Source organism: Jaculus jaculus, chromosome 1 (genome assembly GCF_020740685.1).
Source record: "Jaculus jaculus isolate mJacJac1 chromosome 1, mJacJac1.mat.Y.cur, whole genome shotgun sequence".
In the NCBI taxonomy this organism is placed as follows: domain Eukaryota; kingdom Metazoa; phylum Chordata; class Mammalia; order Rodentia; family Dipodidae; genus Jaculus; species Jaculus jaculus.
The window spans coordinates 329329216-329348351 of NC_059102.1; the positions used below are offsets into that span (position 1 = coordinate 329329216).

Sequence of the window (19136 nt, forward strand, 5' to 3'; positions counted from 1 at the left end):
CATGGTAGACACTTAATGATCTGTTGAATGAATGTGGCTCTGTATGCAAATAATATGTAATTATCCTCTGGTTTAATTTGACCCTTAGGAACATCTTCAGGGACTCTCTGGGGCCTAGGTTGCTTTTAGTTTTAGGCTTTTAGTTAGTTTTTTTTTTTACTTAAAAGCATTTACACATAAGCAGTGCTTTCTTCCTCTTGCCAGTGCTGACTGAAGTCATTGTCAAGTTGGAAAGAGCCATTCATTAGCCCTGATTGTCTTTGTGGCTCAGAGGATGGCCAAGGCAAATGAGTCCCTTCTCTGAAATTCTGTTTTCTCATGTTTAAAAGGCTAGGAGAGGGCAGGGCTTCTGGAATTGAGGTCCTGTTATTTCCCATCCCTCTGTCCTGGGGGCATCACTGGGTAGTTAGTATGGCAGGTGTCAGCAGTCACTTGAATGAGGAATCAAAGGCAAGACTCAGAGGGCAGTCTTCAGGGCCCCTGACTATTAAAACCAATGAGGGTTTTTTTTTTGTTTAAAAAAAAAAACCAAACATTGTTTATTTTTATGTATTTATTAGTTTGAGAGTGACAGAGAAGAGAGAGAATGGGTGCACCAGGGCACTGCAAACAAACTCCAGACACATGTGCCACTTTGTGCATGGCTTATGTGGGTACTGGGGAATCGAGCCTCAAACCAGGGTCCTTAGTCTTCACAGGCAAGTGCTTAACCACTAACCAATGAGGTTTTTAGCACCAGTTTGTCCAGCCTAAGCAATGATTGTATTGAATCATTCCTTACCAAACTCTGGGATTCTAAAATAAGCTAGAGATGGTTTAGTAGTTAAGGCACTTGCCTGTGAAGCTCAAGGACACATGTTTGACTCTCCAGGTTCCACGTAAGTCAGACTCACAAAGGCAATGTATGTGTGCAAGGTCACACATGCATACAAGGTGACACACATGTCTGGAGTTAGATTACAGTGGCTGGAGGCCCTGTCATGCTGATACTTTGTCTCTCACTCTCTTGCTCTTTTTCTTGTTCTCTCATATTCATTCATTCATATATATATATATATATATATATATATATATATATATATATGTATATATATATATATGTATATATATATGTATGTATGTATCTATGTATGTGTGTGTATGTGTGTGTGTGTGTGTATGTATGTATGTGTGTATATATATATATATATATATATATATATGCGCCAGTTTATTGGGCTTGCCTAAAAAAAAAAAAAGAAGGTAAGTTTTGAATTTCTTTTCCCTCATGTGAATATATTTATTTTAAAAATGCTCTTGGAACTGGGGAGATGGCTTAGCAGTTAAGGCTTTTGTCTGTAAAGCCAAAGGATCCCGGTTAGATTCTCTAGGACCCGTGTAAGCCAGATGGGGGGCACATGCATCTGAAATTCATTTGCAGTGGCTGGAGGCCCTGGCGTGCTCATTCTTTCTCCCCCCCAATAAACAAACAAACAAATAAATAAATAAAAAAAATATATTTTACAAAATGCTCTGATGAGAATAGTAATGGCCAGGAATCAGCTATGTGTCAGGCTCTGGACTACTTGATGCTGGAAACGAGAGAAAGCCCAGGCTAAGGTGACCACTGTTCCCTGTGCCTTCTATTAGGGAAGGCAGGATTCCACCCTTCCTTTGGGAGAGGCACTGATGTGAGTAAGGGCTCAGCTCCTGGGCCCTATGGGAGTCCTGTGCCCTAAACCAGAAACATATGTGCATCAAAGGCTAGGATTGAAAGTGACACATTCTAACCCTAAAGTGCAGCAACAATTCTCTTATCCTCACTTTGTTAATCCTCAAACTCCATAATTCACGAAGTCCCTCAGGTTCATTCTCTGCCCCCTCAACTTCCTGCCTCCCAGCAGCTTCTAGCCTCAGCAAAAGGACTCTTGCGACTGAGGCCTCATCTGTCTTGCAAAAACACACTTAAGCACGCTCTGCCTGTGCTGGGAAGGCCTTCACGCTGGACTAAACAAATATGCACAATCAAAATAACAGTCTGAGGTGTCAAATACAAGGGTTCAGGACGTCTTAAAGCATGATTCTTTGTGTTTTCCTGTTCTTCCCCAAGGTCTCTAGGTGATTTAGGGGCCTTGCACGTTTCGTGCTACAGGTAGCACTTGAAAAGATTTTGCTTGCGGTCCTAGATACAGATTAGTAATTGAAAGAGAATCCTCCAAACCAGGGAAACCAAAGTTAGTTCTCTGGGGAAATAAACTGAGCATTGCTGTCACATCAAGCAAGAGGCTGCCCTGACCTTACGTAGCCTCTCCCAACCCAGCAGGAGGTCACCAGGTCTTATTCACCAACACAGGGAAGTGCTGTGGTGGGGTGGAGGGTGTATCACTTCATCAAAGGCTAGGGGAGGAATGGCTTCATAATCTTTGTTTTGATAAGCCTTCTTATAAACAAACCATGTAAAACAAGGGTGATAAACATACCAGCCTTCTACAATCATGGCAGTTAAGGGCTGTTCCTGAGTGGGCTGAGATAATGTGACTGAAGAAGGGCCATCCTAGAGAGAGGTTTAAAAGTAGCATGTCCTCAACAGGCCATGTCTGTAATAGTGTGACCTGCTTCTGACAGATTCCCACAAGTGCTTCCCAGAGGTACTTTCAGAGCTCATTTGAGACTTACATAACCTTTGGCCAATAAGCAATATGCTCAATAGCCAATGGTGAGTACCTGTGCATTTTGGGAAGTCAAATCCATTCCATTGCCCCCAGAGCTAGGTGCTAGGCATGCACAATTCTGGAAGGAAAACAAAACAAAACAAAACAAAACTTTCTGAGCCTTGTGTTTTCATTTGGGTCAGAATGGGTCCTAGTCCTCGCGAGCTCTCACCCCGGCAGGCAGCAAATCACGCAACTCCCCTGTGGTCTTTGCCCGTGAATGCATACATCTGTCTCCGGTGTAATAGTCATCAGAGTTGTGAAGCGGAAAGTAAGTAAAAAAGTTGGATAGTTGATTACAATGTCTATCATATTTGTGGGGGCTCCTCTTTCTTGGGGCCCAAAGGGTCTTCCTTGAAATCACCAAACTGTTTAAGATGTCCAGGATACATGGAAAGGTCTGTCTAAGGCATTCTGCCAAAAGTTCAGACAATTCCAGCTCCTTGTCTCTCTAGTTACCCTCTGCCATTCAAGTCTTTCTAGTGAGGTTGCAGTCTTTCAACACCATGAGATGGAGCCTTTATGCCTGTACAGTTCAGGGTGGTCTGTTACACATCACTGACAAACAGAACAGCACACCAGCCACTGGTACTCATAAGAGCATTCACAGCTGGGGTTTGGGTGTTCACCGCCTGGAGATAAAGCCTCTGATAAAGAACTTGGTTACATACTGGGACTTGGTTACACATACTTGGAAAGGCAAGAAACAAAAAGCCCAAGAGTGTCCCTTCTCAGCCATATGTCTGTATATGCACTGGACAGAACCTAGGGGTCTGCAAATAACCAGGATAAGTTCCCTCCCCTCTTTTCACAGATGTCTGTGTCCTGATCTCCTGGCTTCACATATGGGCCAGGGACTACCTCTGTGTGTTGAGAGAGTAGGACTGTTTAGTCTGCCAAGCACATTCCTGGATTTTTAAAATAAATACCAGCTCATGAATGACTCAGGTCAATGTGGCTATTGGGTCATGCTAAAGCCTCCTATGGAGTCCCTTGGATGGGAGCAGAAGGGACAAGAGCCATTACTGGGAACTAGGGTGTCTCCTGGTCATAATTTATAGTGTATGCTTCTGGCCCTCTCTGAGGTCCCACAGTGTTTTACTGAAATACCACCAATGACAGTGATTCCTAACCCTCCCTGGGAGCCCCAGCTGTGGGAGATGTGGCACTGTGCCTCATGGGTCTACTCTCTTAGCCCCAGCAGCACTACTTCATGATGCCTTTTTTTAAAAATTTTTTTTTCTCAATTTTTATTAACATTTTTCCATGATTATAAAAAATATCCCATGGTAATACCCTCTCCCCCCAACTTTCCCCTTTGAAATTCCATTCTCCATCATATCCCCTTCGCATCTCAATCATTCTACTTACATATATACAATACCAACCTATTAAGTACCCTCCTCCCTTTCTTTCTCTTCCCTTTGTATCTCCTTTTTAACTTACTGGCCTCTGCTACTGAGTGTTGTCCTTCCATGAGGCCTGTTTTACAGATGAAGTGACTGAGGCTTAAAGAAATGTTAAATAATTTTCTAAAAGCCATACACCTAGCAAGAGGCTATGGAGTCAGGGCTGGTATCACTTTCACGCCAGCTCCTAATCTCCATGTGATTTAACATGTGCAGGTATCAAAACAGATAAAAGAATCTCGTGTCCCCACCCTCTTCCAGCATGTATCCATTACCAGCCCTTTGGCTGTTCCCAAGTCTCCTTCTAGCCTGTATGGAGCCATTCAGCACTGTGACGCCCCTTTCCCATTTCACCCTTCACTGGATCATTTTATGCTTCTATTCCCTCTGCTAATTCAATCTAATTAAAGTATAAAGTAGAATAATTGCTTCCATTCCTACACTCTTTTCCCATCTACCCAGAGGATAAGTTATATTCCCTTTCTGGGAGTGGCCAGCCTGACAAGTTGGGTTGGAAGCAGGCTATCCTTTTTCTTTTCATCTTCTGGCTTGCTGTTTCACTTGGCTCTCAGCCTGACTTTCCTGGGACTCCCTGTCTGACTTCCATCAGACAATGAGGGTCTAGGAATAAATTCCATTCATGTTCCTGACATCTGCTGACTCACTGCAGATGAAGCTGGGGCACCTTTCTAGGGAAGAGCCCTGCTCCTCTTTATGGAACACCTGGGCAGTTAACTGCAGGATTGGGGAATCCTTTCCTGAGACTGCCCCTGGGACTGGCCAGCCATAGATCCATTAACATCACATTAACATTGACTTGTTAGGCAGTGGCACTAATGATCCAACACTTCTTACTAGTCCTATTTCTTAATTACATTTAGTTAATTAAGAGGGAGAGAAGAGAGAGGTTGAATGGTTTTACTAGCTTTGTATGGAAATAAAAATATCTCTTGACATAGTGGGAGACCAGGTTCTACTCTTACATGGTCCCAAGGATATAGCAGGTGTTTTGTCTTTGGGAAGGGATGGGGGAACAGAGAGGCATGCTGGGGATAGGGTAGAGGGAAAAGGGAAGAGTAGGGTGCCCAGAGGTGTTTATAGAGAAGTCTCATTTTCATGAGGCAGTGGATGATCTTAGGCCTTTTAAGAGGAGTACTATGGTTTAAATTATGGCTGGCATGTGTCCCTCAAGGCTCACACAAAACCACAGCACTGAGGGACCTGCCCTTGAAAGAGATGGTTGCAGTTCTTAAAGGAGCCTTTTTTGTGATCACAAAAGGATTTCATGGAAAAGCAAGTCTGGCTCTTTCCAGGTCTCACTGGTTTCCTGGCTTGCCATGTGATTTGTTCCTCTTTGTGTGGGCACCCTTCATGATGCTATCTGTTCCAACTGACACAACTATGTGGCTTTTGCCAGAGCCCAGGCCATATTATTTGGACTTTAGCCTCCAAAACTCTAGCTGAGTAAACTACTTTATAAGTCATGTACTTCTTGGTAGTTTGTTATCCTAATAGAAAACAGATGAATATGCATTCTTAACTCATGAATACACTTGTCCATAATCAAATTCCTACTCTATAATGATCATGGTTGGGGATGATACTCATGTGAACACACAGTCTTGTTCATCTCTCCTTCAGAGTAACTGCTCTAGCTTCAACCTTAACAGTGCTGCCTTTGGTATTATCTTCTCAGAGGGAGAAATGCCCCAATCCCAGGCACTTAACTAGATGAGCTTCTTTGAGAATGATGTTAGAATTCAATTTATCATCTGTCATTTAAGTTGAGACATCCAAGTACTTGAGAAGTAAAGGGCCCAGGCCCCCAGGGAGCTGGAGAAAGGGCAAGACTAAAGTTCTAGAAATTGAGCCTACTTGCCCAGGCCAGGTTTGCTGTGTGGGGTACATACCACTGCCTTTGCCCTAATTATCACTCACAACCTCTGTACACCAATACTGGAACTGTAGAGAGCAAGGGCTATGAGAGGCCATGTAGAATCATCACTGTAAGTACTGATGTGGTGTGTGAGGCACAGGAATAAGTTCTCCATGCATTGCCTCAGCCAAGTCTCACCCTGACCTCCTGTGAGATTAAGTACCTTGACCAAGGCCACTCAGCTACATCACGGTGAGATATAACCCAGGGCTTGGGACTTCACAGGCAATCTTGCTATGTGTTGCATGCTCTCCAATAAAGGGGGAAACTGAGGCTATGAGAGTCATATGACTGGCTATGCAAACACAGGCCACCTGACGTCATTCTTTGTTTTCGAGGTTGGGTCCCACTCTAGCTCAGGCCGGCCTCAAACTCACAGTGATCCTCCTACCTTTGCCTCCTGAGTGCTGGGATTAAAGGTGTGCGCCACCACGCCCGGCTCTGACTTCATTCATTCTTATTGACTGTCCTCCTAGCAGACCCTAGAATGTGTCCTTTATACTGCGTGTGAATACTACACTCGGGGGCCTAAGACACATGGGCCTCATGAGCTGCTCTTGGCCCTCAGCCCTGGATCAGCCATTGCTCAAGTCACCTGGCCACCCATTTATGCATGATTTATAGTTCCCTTAATGATAGGCTTCAGAGCCCTGCCACAAATCCCCATGGACATAGCTCTTAACTGCTGTCCCAGCTGGTACAGGGAACTCTGTACTAATATCTCAGTTGATCAGACCCTATGGCATTAAATCCAAAGGCTTCCAGTTCCTGTACCTATGGCTGGCTGCTGCCCAATCAGTCTTATGTGGGACAATAATGAGAATAGGGCCTCTGAAACAGAACATGGAATGAAGGAATGATGTTTACAGACAAGATACATACATACACCCTTGATGTGCCAGAGCTGATGCTCTCAGAAGCAGCATCTAATATGGACTATGAGCTCATCATATACCCTCACACCTACTCATCAACTCTATCCTGACTCAGCTGCTCTTCTTGGCCACACTGTTCCATGCTGGGGATAGAACATGCCAGCAATGATTTCTGCCACTGAGCTACATCTCCTTCTGCCAACACTGTGAATGCATTTTTCAAAAAGCATCACATTTGAGAAAAAGATATGAAAGGGAGTTGGATAGTTTGGTTAGACAATTAGTGAAATGGGGTGTTAAGAGATTCAGGAATAAAGTCCTTGAACTCCAAACCTTAGGTCTGTGTTTGTATCTAAGCAAAGACTTGGGTAAACCAGACTGAGAAGGATAATTACTAAATTATTGTATGTATTTAGGGAAGTACAGAATCTAGGGAAGGAATATGAATATACCCACATGGTCTGAGAGCTCATGTGGTGGGCCTGGAAGAAATGCAAAAAGAGGAAAGAAAAGAAAGTACAAAGAGCTCCTGCCATGTGGAGAGCAGAAGGGGGTACAGAGCCCATGTGGGAGTAGGGCCCAGGGGATCCTTCCCTCTTCTCAGGCCAGCTAATTAAATCCTAGGAAAGAAGACCTTTCCAGGAGGGGCCCAAGTCAATTGTGGAAAAACAGGTCTAGGGAAGAGATAAGAAATCAGATCATACCTTGTTCTCTAGCACAATGGAGACTACAAAGATACTTTCAGGGGCCCAGTCACCCTAAATACCTAAAAAAGCTATTGGACTCCCTTAGTTAGGAGGGCCTGGCCCCTGAGAGTACAGGCAGGAAGTGTCTGCCCTCATACTTTGCACTTGCTAGAGATCACAGGATCTGACTTCTTATCTCTCGCCTTAAGGAGTTCCCTAGATCTGTTTTTCCACAAACAACCTGAGCCACCCCTCCCCACCCCAGGGACATCCCCTTTCTTAGAATATAAATCTAATCCTGACATTGTCGTTGGTCAAGTTCAGCCTCCAGAACTTGGTGTCAAGGCTGGCCTCTACCTAAGTGGGCCCCTACCCAAGACCAAACAGCCCTCACTGTGGCTCCCCGGAGCCAGAAGGTGAAACCACCACAGCAAGGTGATAAATAGACTTGTGCCAGGGGACAAGTGGCTCCTGAATCTTCAGGTTCTGATAAGCTTCCTTTGTCTCAGCCCAGTTGGGCTGAGATGAGGGGACACTCTCCTTCTTACTCCCATATGAGCTCTCAACCCTCTCTTGCCCTCCACATGGCGGGAACGCTCTATACTTTCTTCTCTTTAATCTGAAAGTCTCTATAAAGCTTACCCTCTGGTTTATGGAATTTAATTCTTTAAATTAATAAAACAAGAACCCAAGTACTCTAAATTTGTTGGTGCACTGGCATACTGGTGTACAAGGAACCCCAAAATTCCCATCTCATGTAGGCTGCCAAAATATGTTCCTTGGCACCTTCCCAGATGGTCCCTGTAATTGCTGTTTGGACACTTGTTTGATGCTTCTGCTTTTACAGTTTACTGGGCATAGGGGACCCAAGAGAGAGCCATAACCCAGAGTGATTTTCCTGGTCCTTTGCCATATAATGTCTGAAAACATCACATAGAACACAGGTCTCTTCAGCCTTCTGAGTACTCTTTCACCTGGGTCTGCATGTCATCACCTCTCTGTCTGCCCATACTGCTTTCTGTAAGTGCTACTGCAAATGTGGGTGAGTATCCACCAAATATCAACAGGGAGCTACATTTTAGGCAGTAGAACTTGGTGACTTGTGGCTGTTTTCTCAATATGGTCCCTTAATTTACGTGGTGAGCATATCCTAATTTTTATTTTAAAATAACTTTCTTAAAAATAAAAAATAAGAGTTGGTAAAGATATAGCTTAGTCACGTAAGTGCTTTACTTGTGAGCATAAGGATCCAAGTTTGATCCCAAGAACTCATGTAAAAAAGGATGAACGTGGTTGAAACACCAGTACTGGGGATGTGGAAAGAAAGGTGGATCCCTGGGACTTGCTCCCTGAGACTTGATCCCTAGGACTTGCTAGGCAGCCAGTCTAGTCTGATTGATAAGTTCCAAGCAAATGAGAGACCGCGTCTCAAAAAAAAATTTTTTTGATGGCACATGAGGAATGACACCTGAGGTTGTCCTCTGACTTTCACTCACACACACACACACAGTCACATAAATACACACAAGAATAGGAGGGAAATGTACAACATTCATAGAATTCAATCTGATGATATACTTCTTAGGGGACATGTCTCTCTCATTATATTGTAATCAATTTAAGGGTAGCAGCCCAGCCCCCATTTGTTTTGATATTTTCTGATTTCTTTCTTCCCAATAAATATGTATCTGTTAACATTTTCCCCAAGGCAGACTAGCTGTTTTATTGGTCTAGTTAACAGGTCAGTGTTTATTTCCAAGACTTCCTTACCTACTCTAGGTTGGCAAAACTTCCCCCACTTCTACCAAGTTCCCATCTGGACTTGTTTATGCCTCAATTGCAGAGGCCACATGAATGAGAGTGGAAGAGACAGGTGGGTTCAAGAGGATCTGGGTGTAATTTGCATGCAATTAGCATATGACTTGTGTCATTCATTCCTAAGAAATAATTTCCATGTTAGAGCTGCACCACTGCTTCCCTTAATGCTATTATGTGCCCATCCCGCCTTCTTAATTCTGCAGATCAGGCCTCACCCTTGATCCAGATTCCCCATAGTGGGGGGAAAAAAATCACAGAGGAAAAAAATAGCACAGAGAACTCTGGGAAGGGTGAAATTGACCAAAGACATTAGAATCCTTGTAGAGTATTCTGAGAATGACACATGCACTACCTAGTGCAAGCTGCTGGTCCTCCAGCCCAGCATCCCTCCCAGCCTCAGCCAGTTTCCTTGAACACTGATACACTCACCAACCTCTTTCTTCTCACTCACTTGTGCTCTTAAGAACAAGTACGAGGCCATGTTGCTGTGCCTTGGTTACCCCTTTATCAAGTAGATGGAATGAACCAGCCTTTGTTAAAATCTTTGCTTAGTTTCTTTCTTTCAAGGGTCTGGTCTTCCCATCTTTCTAGTCTTACCAGTGGTTAACTGTGCTCATATACATGCAAGAAAAATACAATTTGGGGAAATAACTCCCTTCTGGGCTAAAGCCGAGAAGGCTAGGAACTTGTTCTATTGTTACTCAGTAGAGATCTGAGTTCCTCATCTCAGCAGGCACAGTTTCAGTGTCTCAGAATGGACCAGCTTTTACCCTGCATTAGTCTCAACCTTAGGCCACGACCCACTCTTCTTCCAGGGCCATTCTCAGGCCTGTCTCTCAGGAGCAGGCTCAACCTGGAGGCCTGGATCATTTACACCACTCTGGCTCCTGTGAGCAGCAGACTCTGTGGACCCAAGAGTAGTAAATCTACCTCCTAATCACACCAAGCTGCTCGCACAGTCTGGCCCTTTCTTGCAGGGCTGTTCATCACTTTCTCAGACAGGGGCTATGGCCTGGAGAGAAGCCTCTGGGAAGAGGTTGGCTCTGGCTTCTTCCATAAGCTCTCTGAAAATCTCTACAGGGGCTCTGCTTCTCTCAGGACCCCGTACATCAAACTCAGAGGTCTCTGTTGTTGTAAAGAACACTGATAGGTTACCAGAAATCTGCTAGAGTTTGGAAAGGAAAGATTGGAGCCAGCACTTACCTGTCTCTCGGACATGACATACAGGTAGCGCTGATCAATGGAAAAGGCCATGTCACGGAGGATGGGGCTCCCATCTTTGAACACAGAGACCATCTCATACTGGAACCCACCATGGGGGGGGCCATCAGCTCGAATCTGCAAGAGAAAAGAGGTGTTCAATATACCTTAGTAGGGCTGGACTAAAGATGAGCCTGCAGAGACATGGTTCCTCCAGCAGGCTGCTAGAGACTTAAGTAAGAAACTTAACCTTAATCAAAACTGCCTGAGACTATGGGAGACATACATTCACATCCAAACCATCACACCCATCAAGCAGAGCTGCAGGCTCAGAATAGAGCTGGCCCAAGAAAGAGGCGACATGTCCAATGGCAGCAAAGCTGGAGGGGCTGTGCTGTTCAGACTATTTCATCACAAGTTCCACAAAACAGACATGGAGCTACAGGCATGCTACACCCAGCCTGGTCTTGGCTCACCTGCTTCCACCTAGGGAAATGGCTTACAGAAGACAACTGCTACCCTTCAAATCACTGCTTTGCATAGAAGGACCACTTATTTCAAACATCCCACTTCAGTTCCCATGCGCTCAGAGCATGCTGAGTTTGGGAGCCCTTCCCTCCTCTTCCTACCCTTTCCTCTTTCACTCTCTCTTTCTCATTTTTTCTCTTTAATTCATTTGAAGCCAAGATCTTACTATGGAATCCAGTCTGGCCTCAAACTCATTATCCTGACTCAGTTTTCCTAGTGCTGTGGTTATAGGCATGCAATATCATATCCAATTTTGGTCTATCCCAAAATGGCTGCTATTATATATGTCTACATATGTGTACAGTACAGTGTGATTTGTGTATATACAAGTCTGTGCATATGCTCACCTACTATGGATGAGGAGCCAATGGCTCCACATATCAGGGTGGTGGACAATTGTGTACCATCAAAATGGTCGTCACTGACATTGGGCCAGGGTTTCTCAGCCCAGACCATACACTTGAATCACTTGGAGAGTTTTTTTTTCTTTTTTTTTTTTTAAATTTTATTTATTTATTTATTTGAGAGTGACAGACACAGAGAGAAAGACAGATAGAGGGAGAGAGAGAATGGGCGCGCCAGGGCTTCCAGCCTCTGCAAACGAACTCCAGACGCGTGCGCCCCCTTGTGCATCTGGCTAACGTGGGACCTGGGGAACCGAGCCTCGAACCGGGGTCCTTAGGCTTCACAGGCAAGTGCTTAACCGCTAAGCCATCTCTCCAGCCCTGGTTTGTTTTTAAATGTGAATGCCAGGGCTAGATTCATGGGTCAGAATTTCCGTGGGTGGGACTTACGTACCTCCACTGGGTTTCAAAGCTCTCTAGGTGAGGCTAAAGAGCAGCCAGGGTAGAGAAGCAGTAAAGTGACCTCATGTCCTCAATTCTGCTCCCCTCTTAACTGCCTGGAGGGTTTGGGAAGTGGGTGGCTGAGCTGGGCCCAGAGCTTCTGATTTATGAGGATGAGGCCTGTGAATGTACATGTCTAACAGACTGCCAGTGACTAGCAGAGGCTGCTAGTGCAGAGGGCTGAAAAGGACTAATCACACCCAACCCTATGCGCACAAGGCTGAAACTCAAAGAGGTCCAAGGAGTTCCCAGTGTGAATGGGCTCTGCCCCTAGTGTCTTGTTCTAGTGTATCAGCTGGCCATTCACCCACATTTCCTGCTCCAACGCCTTCTGCCTGCCTGCTTTCTAAGTTAGGCCTAGTCTCTCAAGAGGCTCCTCTCCCTCAAAGGCTAATTAATTGCATACACCGATGCTTTTCTTTTTTCTACCAGACATTTATCTTAGGATCATAATCAATGATTTTCTTGTTGTATATGTACCAGCTAACATGTATCGACTCCCTACTTGAATTGTTCTCTAATTGCTTCCAATATGTATAGCCCCGTCAACATCCTGTTTTCTCCCTGTAACACTCTGAGGATCTGCATGAGGTTGGAACACAGGTGGCTATGGTCACAGAGGGATGCTTAGTGGATGCTCCTCAAAAGTATATACTTGTGAACCAGTTGATAGAGCATCTTGAGTTCTTTATTGCTAAATCTAGGTGAGGTCCAAGACTCTCTGTGGAAGATATTAAGAGCAAGCCTTTTCTTTCATACCCTTAACATTCACTCCTGTTCTAACCATCTTCTCACTTTGCCACCCACTCTGCCTCTCTGAGAGCTCCTAAGGGCACAGGACCATGACACCCCCGAAGCACAGCTGTACCCTGACACTGGAGTGACATGTGAGGTCCTTGTTACTGAGGGGTACAGTTAGCAGAAGTGTTTACTGTGGATTTCAGGCACAAGACCATTTTTGTACCTCCTAAGAAAGGAACAGTAAAGGGCCTAAGATAGTGTGTGATGTGTATCTGCTGCCCTGGGCTGAATGAGGAGTAGATCATGAGCCTATGGTGGCGGGGGGTGGGAGGGGAAGCTGAGATTCTGCAGTGACCAGTGACAGGAGAAGCAGACGCCTACCTAAGGCCCTGTGCCTGGATCCCAAGGTGGGAACTGAGTCAAGGCCTAGCTTCTGGTATGCCTATATCTCCTGACTGCTTTAGCAGGTGGCATGGGAACTCTGGATTAGAGTGTTAGGAGCAGGCCTCATGGAATCAAGGATACTTTCTCTTAGCCACTGTTATTCCTGTCTTCCCCATGCACTGACCCTTTCCTTTTTCAGAGACCTGGTCAGATGCTTTTGAAAACTTCCTGTCTGCTACTCCTGTCAATAAACCAGGAAAAGCCAGAGTCAAATTTATATATATAACTCTCAAATACTAAAGCTAAAATCATAACTGATGGACATGTTCACACACCTGAACTGAGCTATATTTAACTCACTTTGAATCCTAAGAAGGGCAGCACTAGTCAAGAAGTCCGCACCTCCACAAGTGCCCTCTCCTCCATACTATCTGCCAGGAGCCCGAGTGACTCTTTAAGATAATTACAGAGGTCTAGAAAAAAAATGCAGATAAGGCAAGGAGGTCCAGGACAGGAGAAAGAATTGGATCAGGGCTAGCAGGTAGATGCAGGAGGTCCGCCAGCAGTAGAGGCCATTTCCTTTCATGGATGCAACACACCAGGTGTAGGCTTGGGATGCAGGCATCCCGGGATTCCTTTCTGACTCTATTCTTGCCTGGGCCTGGTGTAGTTAGAGAAGTTATCTCTATGAACCCTGGTGAAATTTTCTCAGTGAGCAGGAAGAAACAAACTGTCCAGTGTCCACCTCAGAGAATCAAATTCTTAATCATGGCTGAAGGTTCAAGGCTTTGAGGCCTGTTGATAAGTGCTGGAACCCAGGTTCCAGCCAGCTAAGGGATGTATATGGCTTCGGTAGGGAATGCCCTGGGGTAATCACAAGAGCTTTGAGCTTCAGATTTGTTTTTCATCCTGGCAGAGGGCAGCTAAAGTCAAGGGACTTCCAGGGAGACCCAAAAGAAAAGTGAGATTTTGAAAGCCAAGTAATTGGGTCTACTCTGTGGTATCTCACAAAATGGACAGCTCTCTTTGGCATTGTGTCCCCAAAGTCAGGTTTCAATGACCAACCACAAAAACGATAAATTAAAACAGTCCATGGATCTGATCCAAGGGTGGAAATTTGCAGACCATATTGTGAAGGTCTCCATATGCAATCAGACAGCGAGGAGCTGAGCTGAGACAGGAAAAGGAGGCGGCATGGAGAGGGCGTGGCTTCTGTCAGCACGCGGAAGCCACAGGCTGATAGCATAAGATGTAGCATACACTACAGATGAGCTGTCTGAGGTGTCCGTCTTCACTGAGACCTACAAAGTCCTTGCACAAGAAAGTCAGAGGTGCTGCAACAAGAGTGCCTGCTATGGGGACATCTGACTGTGGCATGGGTTGCCAAGGGAGACTGAAATCTCCTCAGGATACCCTGCATACCTCAGAGTTAAGTGTGGTCCTGCCTGAAGACAGGAAGGTTAGGGTGCTACTTACCTAATGGATTTATTCATAGATACCATTTGTAGAGCTCATTTTTGCATGTGCATGTGGTATGTATATGTATGTTAATATGTGTGTGAGCATGTGGTCATGAATGCACATGTATGCATGTGCTTGTTGAGGACAGAATTCTATGTTACAGGTCTTCCTCAATTGTTATTTACCTTATTCTCTGAGACAGGGTCTCTTATTGAATCTGGAGCTCACTGATTTGGCTACACCAGCTAGCCAGTGAACCCCAGGAATTCCTTGTCTCTGTCTCCCAAGTACTGGAATTACAAACATGAGCCACCATGCCTGCCACTTTACATTGGTGCTATGGAACCTAGCTGAGGGCCTCATGCTTACATGACAAACACTTTACCCACTGAGCCATCTCTTCAGTCCTCTTGCATAGCTCATACAGTACATTGGGTACTGTTGAAAATACAAAACATAAATGAACTCAATTATCCTTAAAAGTTGACCCAATGTTGAGCCTATCATTATTCACATTTTGCACAAGAAATTTGAAGCCACAAAGGTTAAGTGATCTCCGAAGATCACACAGGTGATCGTAAGTGAGATTCACACACAGCAGGCATTCTCAGCAACCAAGGGATTCTTGAGAGGCTCAGCAGGGCAGCACAGCTACTTTCTGGAGCTGAGCAGGGTAGATGGGTAGCCAAGGAGTCCAAATGTTCCTCCATCTTGTCTTCTTTCAGACCCCACATTCACAGTGAGACTATCACCTATTTCCTGGGGACAACAATAACTCAGAAATAACTTGGGAATTAAACTTAGTTTAGAGCTGGAGAGATGGATGCAGCTGTGCATTTATGCTATGAGAGGATTTAAGCTGAAGTTTATTTTTGTTGTGCGTTAGGACCTCAATTATTTGTAGTTTGAATTATTTGATAAATACAGTTTGAGATCTTCATCTTTTCTTCCTGTACATACAGTCATATGTTGGCACACATACATGCAGGTGTAGGCATGAACTCACACTCAGAGCTGTAGCTCCTAGAGTACCTGTTGCAGCCCTGCTTCTGAGCTCCAGAAAGGTAACTAAGTGTGTACAATCACAGATCAGTGGGCAGAGGCTCCTTGTAGAGGGGCTGGGAGACTGGACCCAAATGCTTGGGTAATTGGAGGTGGTCTCAGAAGCCGGTGGGTTGTACCCAGCCAGGAGAAGAGAGGAAGGAGATGGAACCAAGGAACCCTACTGTCCATGAAGAAGATGTTTTGAGCTTAAGAATGCCTGCTGGGCTGGAGAGATGGCTTGGTGGCTAAGCACTTGCCTGTGAAGCCTAAGGACACTGGTTCGAGGCTTGATTTCCCAGGACCCACGTTAGCCAGATGCACAAGGGGGCGCACGCATCTGGAGCTTGTTTGCAGTGCCTGGAGGCCCTGATGCACCCATTCTCCACCCCCCCCCTCTGTCACTCTCAAATAAATAAATAAAAATGTACTAAAAAAACCTTTATTTAAAAAAAAGGATGCCTGCTGCCTCCAATCTCTCTCCCTCCCTCTCGCTCTCTCTTTTGCACACATGCACACACACACACACACTCTCTCTCTAGCACTGGCCCTCAAAGGCTTTGACACTGAAGACTGACATTTCCTGACACAATTATTTCTATTTCTGTGCATATTAAGACTCTATCTTAGATATTTAACTGGGATGGGTATAGCAGAGGGTCTCATAAGGCCAGAGGCACCAAGATCTTAAGGGAGACAGACTATGGAGTGTTTCCTCATGGAATGCAAAGAAGTTCCTCCAAAGAAGCCCTTGTCCTCCAGACCTTGTCATCTTGGGGCAGTCTGAGAATTGACAGCTTGGTAAGTAAGTGTGATGGATGGTAAACACTCACAGAGCACTTACTATGAGGAAAGGAGATGTGCAGGTTGGGTTGGAATGGCCCCAGAGGCTATGTTTTTCATCAAAACTGGGGCTTCTATACTTGGGCCAGGAGAGGAAGATCAAGAAGTCACTGACTCATGCCACTCCCAGGATAAGGCCTCTGCTTCCAACATCCCTATGGTTTAAGACAGACTGTGCCTCACAGAAGTGCCAAGGTCCCACTCTGCCACTCAGAGGAGCATGACATCAAGACCTCTACACACCACTACAGCTCTAGGTATGGGCAAGTCTGAGGCTCAGGGAACAAGGAGGAGCTGCCAGGGGCAGAGGAAGCACTAGCTGTTCTGTGAAAAATTAAGAAAAACATAGGATCAGCTGAAGCATTGAGCAGCCACAGATAAGTCAAATCACCCAGCAGCAAAGCAGGAATTCACAGAGTATGCAGAGTTTGGGAGGGGTGGGAGAAGGAATTAACAAAAGTAATGAAGGAGTTCTGCCAAAACAGAGTGTTGTTTACCCAAATCTCCTGCAAGAATCTCCATTCACAGCACCTTACACAGTCTCCCCCTGTTGCTCTGGCGGTTTGGACATGGAGTGATTCTGGGCACTCCTGAGGGGCCATGTGGAGGGCAGTGTGGCTTTGCTTTCCTCAGCAGGCACTGTGATGACTCTGGTGAGAAGTGTTGGGGATGGGCATACAGAGATAGAATCTGGTTCCCTTGGAAGTGACCCTCTCCCCTGCAGAGCTTAGGACAGGAAGCTAGCACTTCCAGGGACTAGATGTACAGAGATTTCTCTCTATTAACATATTTCAGCCAATTTATTGAGCATCTATTCCATGTCAATGACTATGCAAAACATAAAGGATGTGAACACAAATAATCTCCAAAGTTAGTGAGGGTGGCTTCCTCTTTTTTTTTTTTTGTTTGTTTCTTTGTTTTTTGAGGTAGTGTTTCACTCTAGTCCAGGCTGACCTGGAATTCACTATGTCGTCTCAGGGTAGTCTTGAACTCATGGTGCTCCTCCTACCTCTGCCTCCAGAGTGCTGGGATTAAAGGCATGCCCTACCACACCTGACTTGCTTCCCCATTTCTGCGAAGTAATAAATTCTATATGAGTATATCTGGATCAGGGAGCTGGCAAGAAGCAGAGAGAAACTCAAGCCTGGTCTACCTGATTCTGAGGACATGGGTATTCTTTGTTCTCCACTGTAGTCCTCTCTGGGGCCTTGGTTTTCCCCATGTCAATGTGTGGACATTGACCTCACTGAACTAGAAACTGTATCAAAGGTACTGGGATCCTCTGGAGGAGTCCTGAGAACAGAGCAAGTCTGAAAGCTGTCTCTTGCACGGTGACAATAAAGGCCACCTGCAGTTTGGAAAAACAGTGAAGGGAAGAGGATTGAAAGGGGTTATTACCCTCTTGAATTAACTCACTCTTTCAATGGGCTGTGATTGCCCTATCTTGTACAATCTGGAATGGTAATATTTTGCTTGCATTAACACTAGGGTGGCATCTGAGCACCACTATCTGACACAGGTTTGTGTCTGGATGCAGGAGGCTCCCTAAGCTTTTAAAAAGAAAAATCCTTTAAAAGATGCACATGCCATGTGTATACCATGGTGTGGAAAATGTGCAGTGACCAACAGAAACAGAGACCGCATTCATGTACTGTATCTCTCTTCCCCTGCGAACAGTGGGGTCTAAGTTTTCATTGCCTCTTATCTCTGCCACTGCAAGAACCTGAGAAATCTCCCTGCCTCCAGCATTTTCCTGCTCTAATCTATTCTCCCAAACACCAGCCAGATTAATCTTCTTAACCACCCATTGGATCCTGCCTTTTCTATATGCAAAATCTTTAAATTTCAGGTGCTTGTAATTTTCTTTCTCTTGCTTATCTCAGTTTACTAATTTTTTTAAATAAAATGATGAGCATATACCAGTTTTATAATACTGAAAGTATATTACACACACACACACACACACACACACACACACACACACACACACACATCCCATTGATAACTTAGAGAAGTACAAACCTTAGTTTATCATCCAATGTAGCTAATGTTGCTTTCAGCACCTCTTAATTATGTCTCAGTTTTCTGGTCTTTGTCTTGACAATTTGTTCTACCTTCAAGACCCTAAGCATCCTTGCAACCTAACACCAAAGCAGCTTCTCCTTGAAGCCTGCACTGATCTAGGTTTTGAGCCCCACAGCAACTAGCATGTCTCCACACATAGGGCCTAAAGAAGAGACTATATTGTCCACAGCCCAAGTGGCTTCTCAGTCTTGGTAATGTTGTGCATGTGGCCAGTTCCCTACACACATGTTCACAAAAGACATGGGAGCTGCTGCTGAGAGTGACAGGAGTGGAGTCTTAGCAGTACTCCCATTATTTGGCCCTCATTGCTCTTACCAGACTAAGGCCCTTATGCATATTTTCTCATTTAATCCCCACAACAACCTGAAATGGTAGGCTCTGCTATTATTCTCACATTATGCATGAGAAAATCAGGGCAATAAAAGGATGAGGTGACTTCCTCAAGATCATACAGCCTTTGGGAGAAAGTCAGGGTCTAAACTGTGTTAGAACTCAATTTTCCTCCTGTCTCTAAAATCCAAACAGGGAAGAAAAAGAACTTCACTGCTCCACCTCAGCCCACATGCTCCAGATCTTGCTGTACTTAACAGAAGA

General features: G+C 45.0%; 1 protein-coding gene across 1 annotated transcript in view; it reads right to left on the reverse strand.

The window, feature by feature from the left end:
• The window catches only part of Plxna2 (plexin A2), a 203053-nt gene that overhangs the window by 99787 nt on the left and 84130 nt on the right, over positions 1-19136 (reverse strand). The window contains exon 4 of the mRNA XM_045142360.1: positions 10618-10752. Within this exon, the coding sequence (XP_044998295.1) occupies positions 10618-10752 (135 nt within the window). The remainder of the gene's footprint in view (positions 1-10617; positions 10753-19136) is intronic.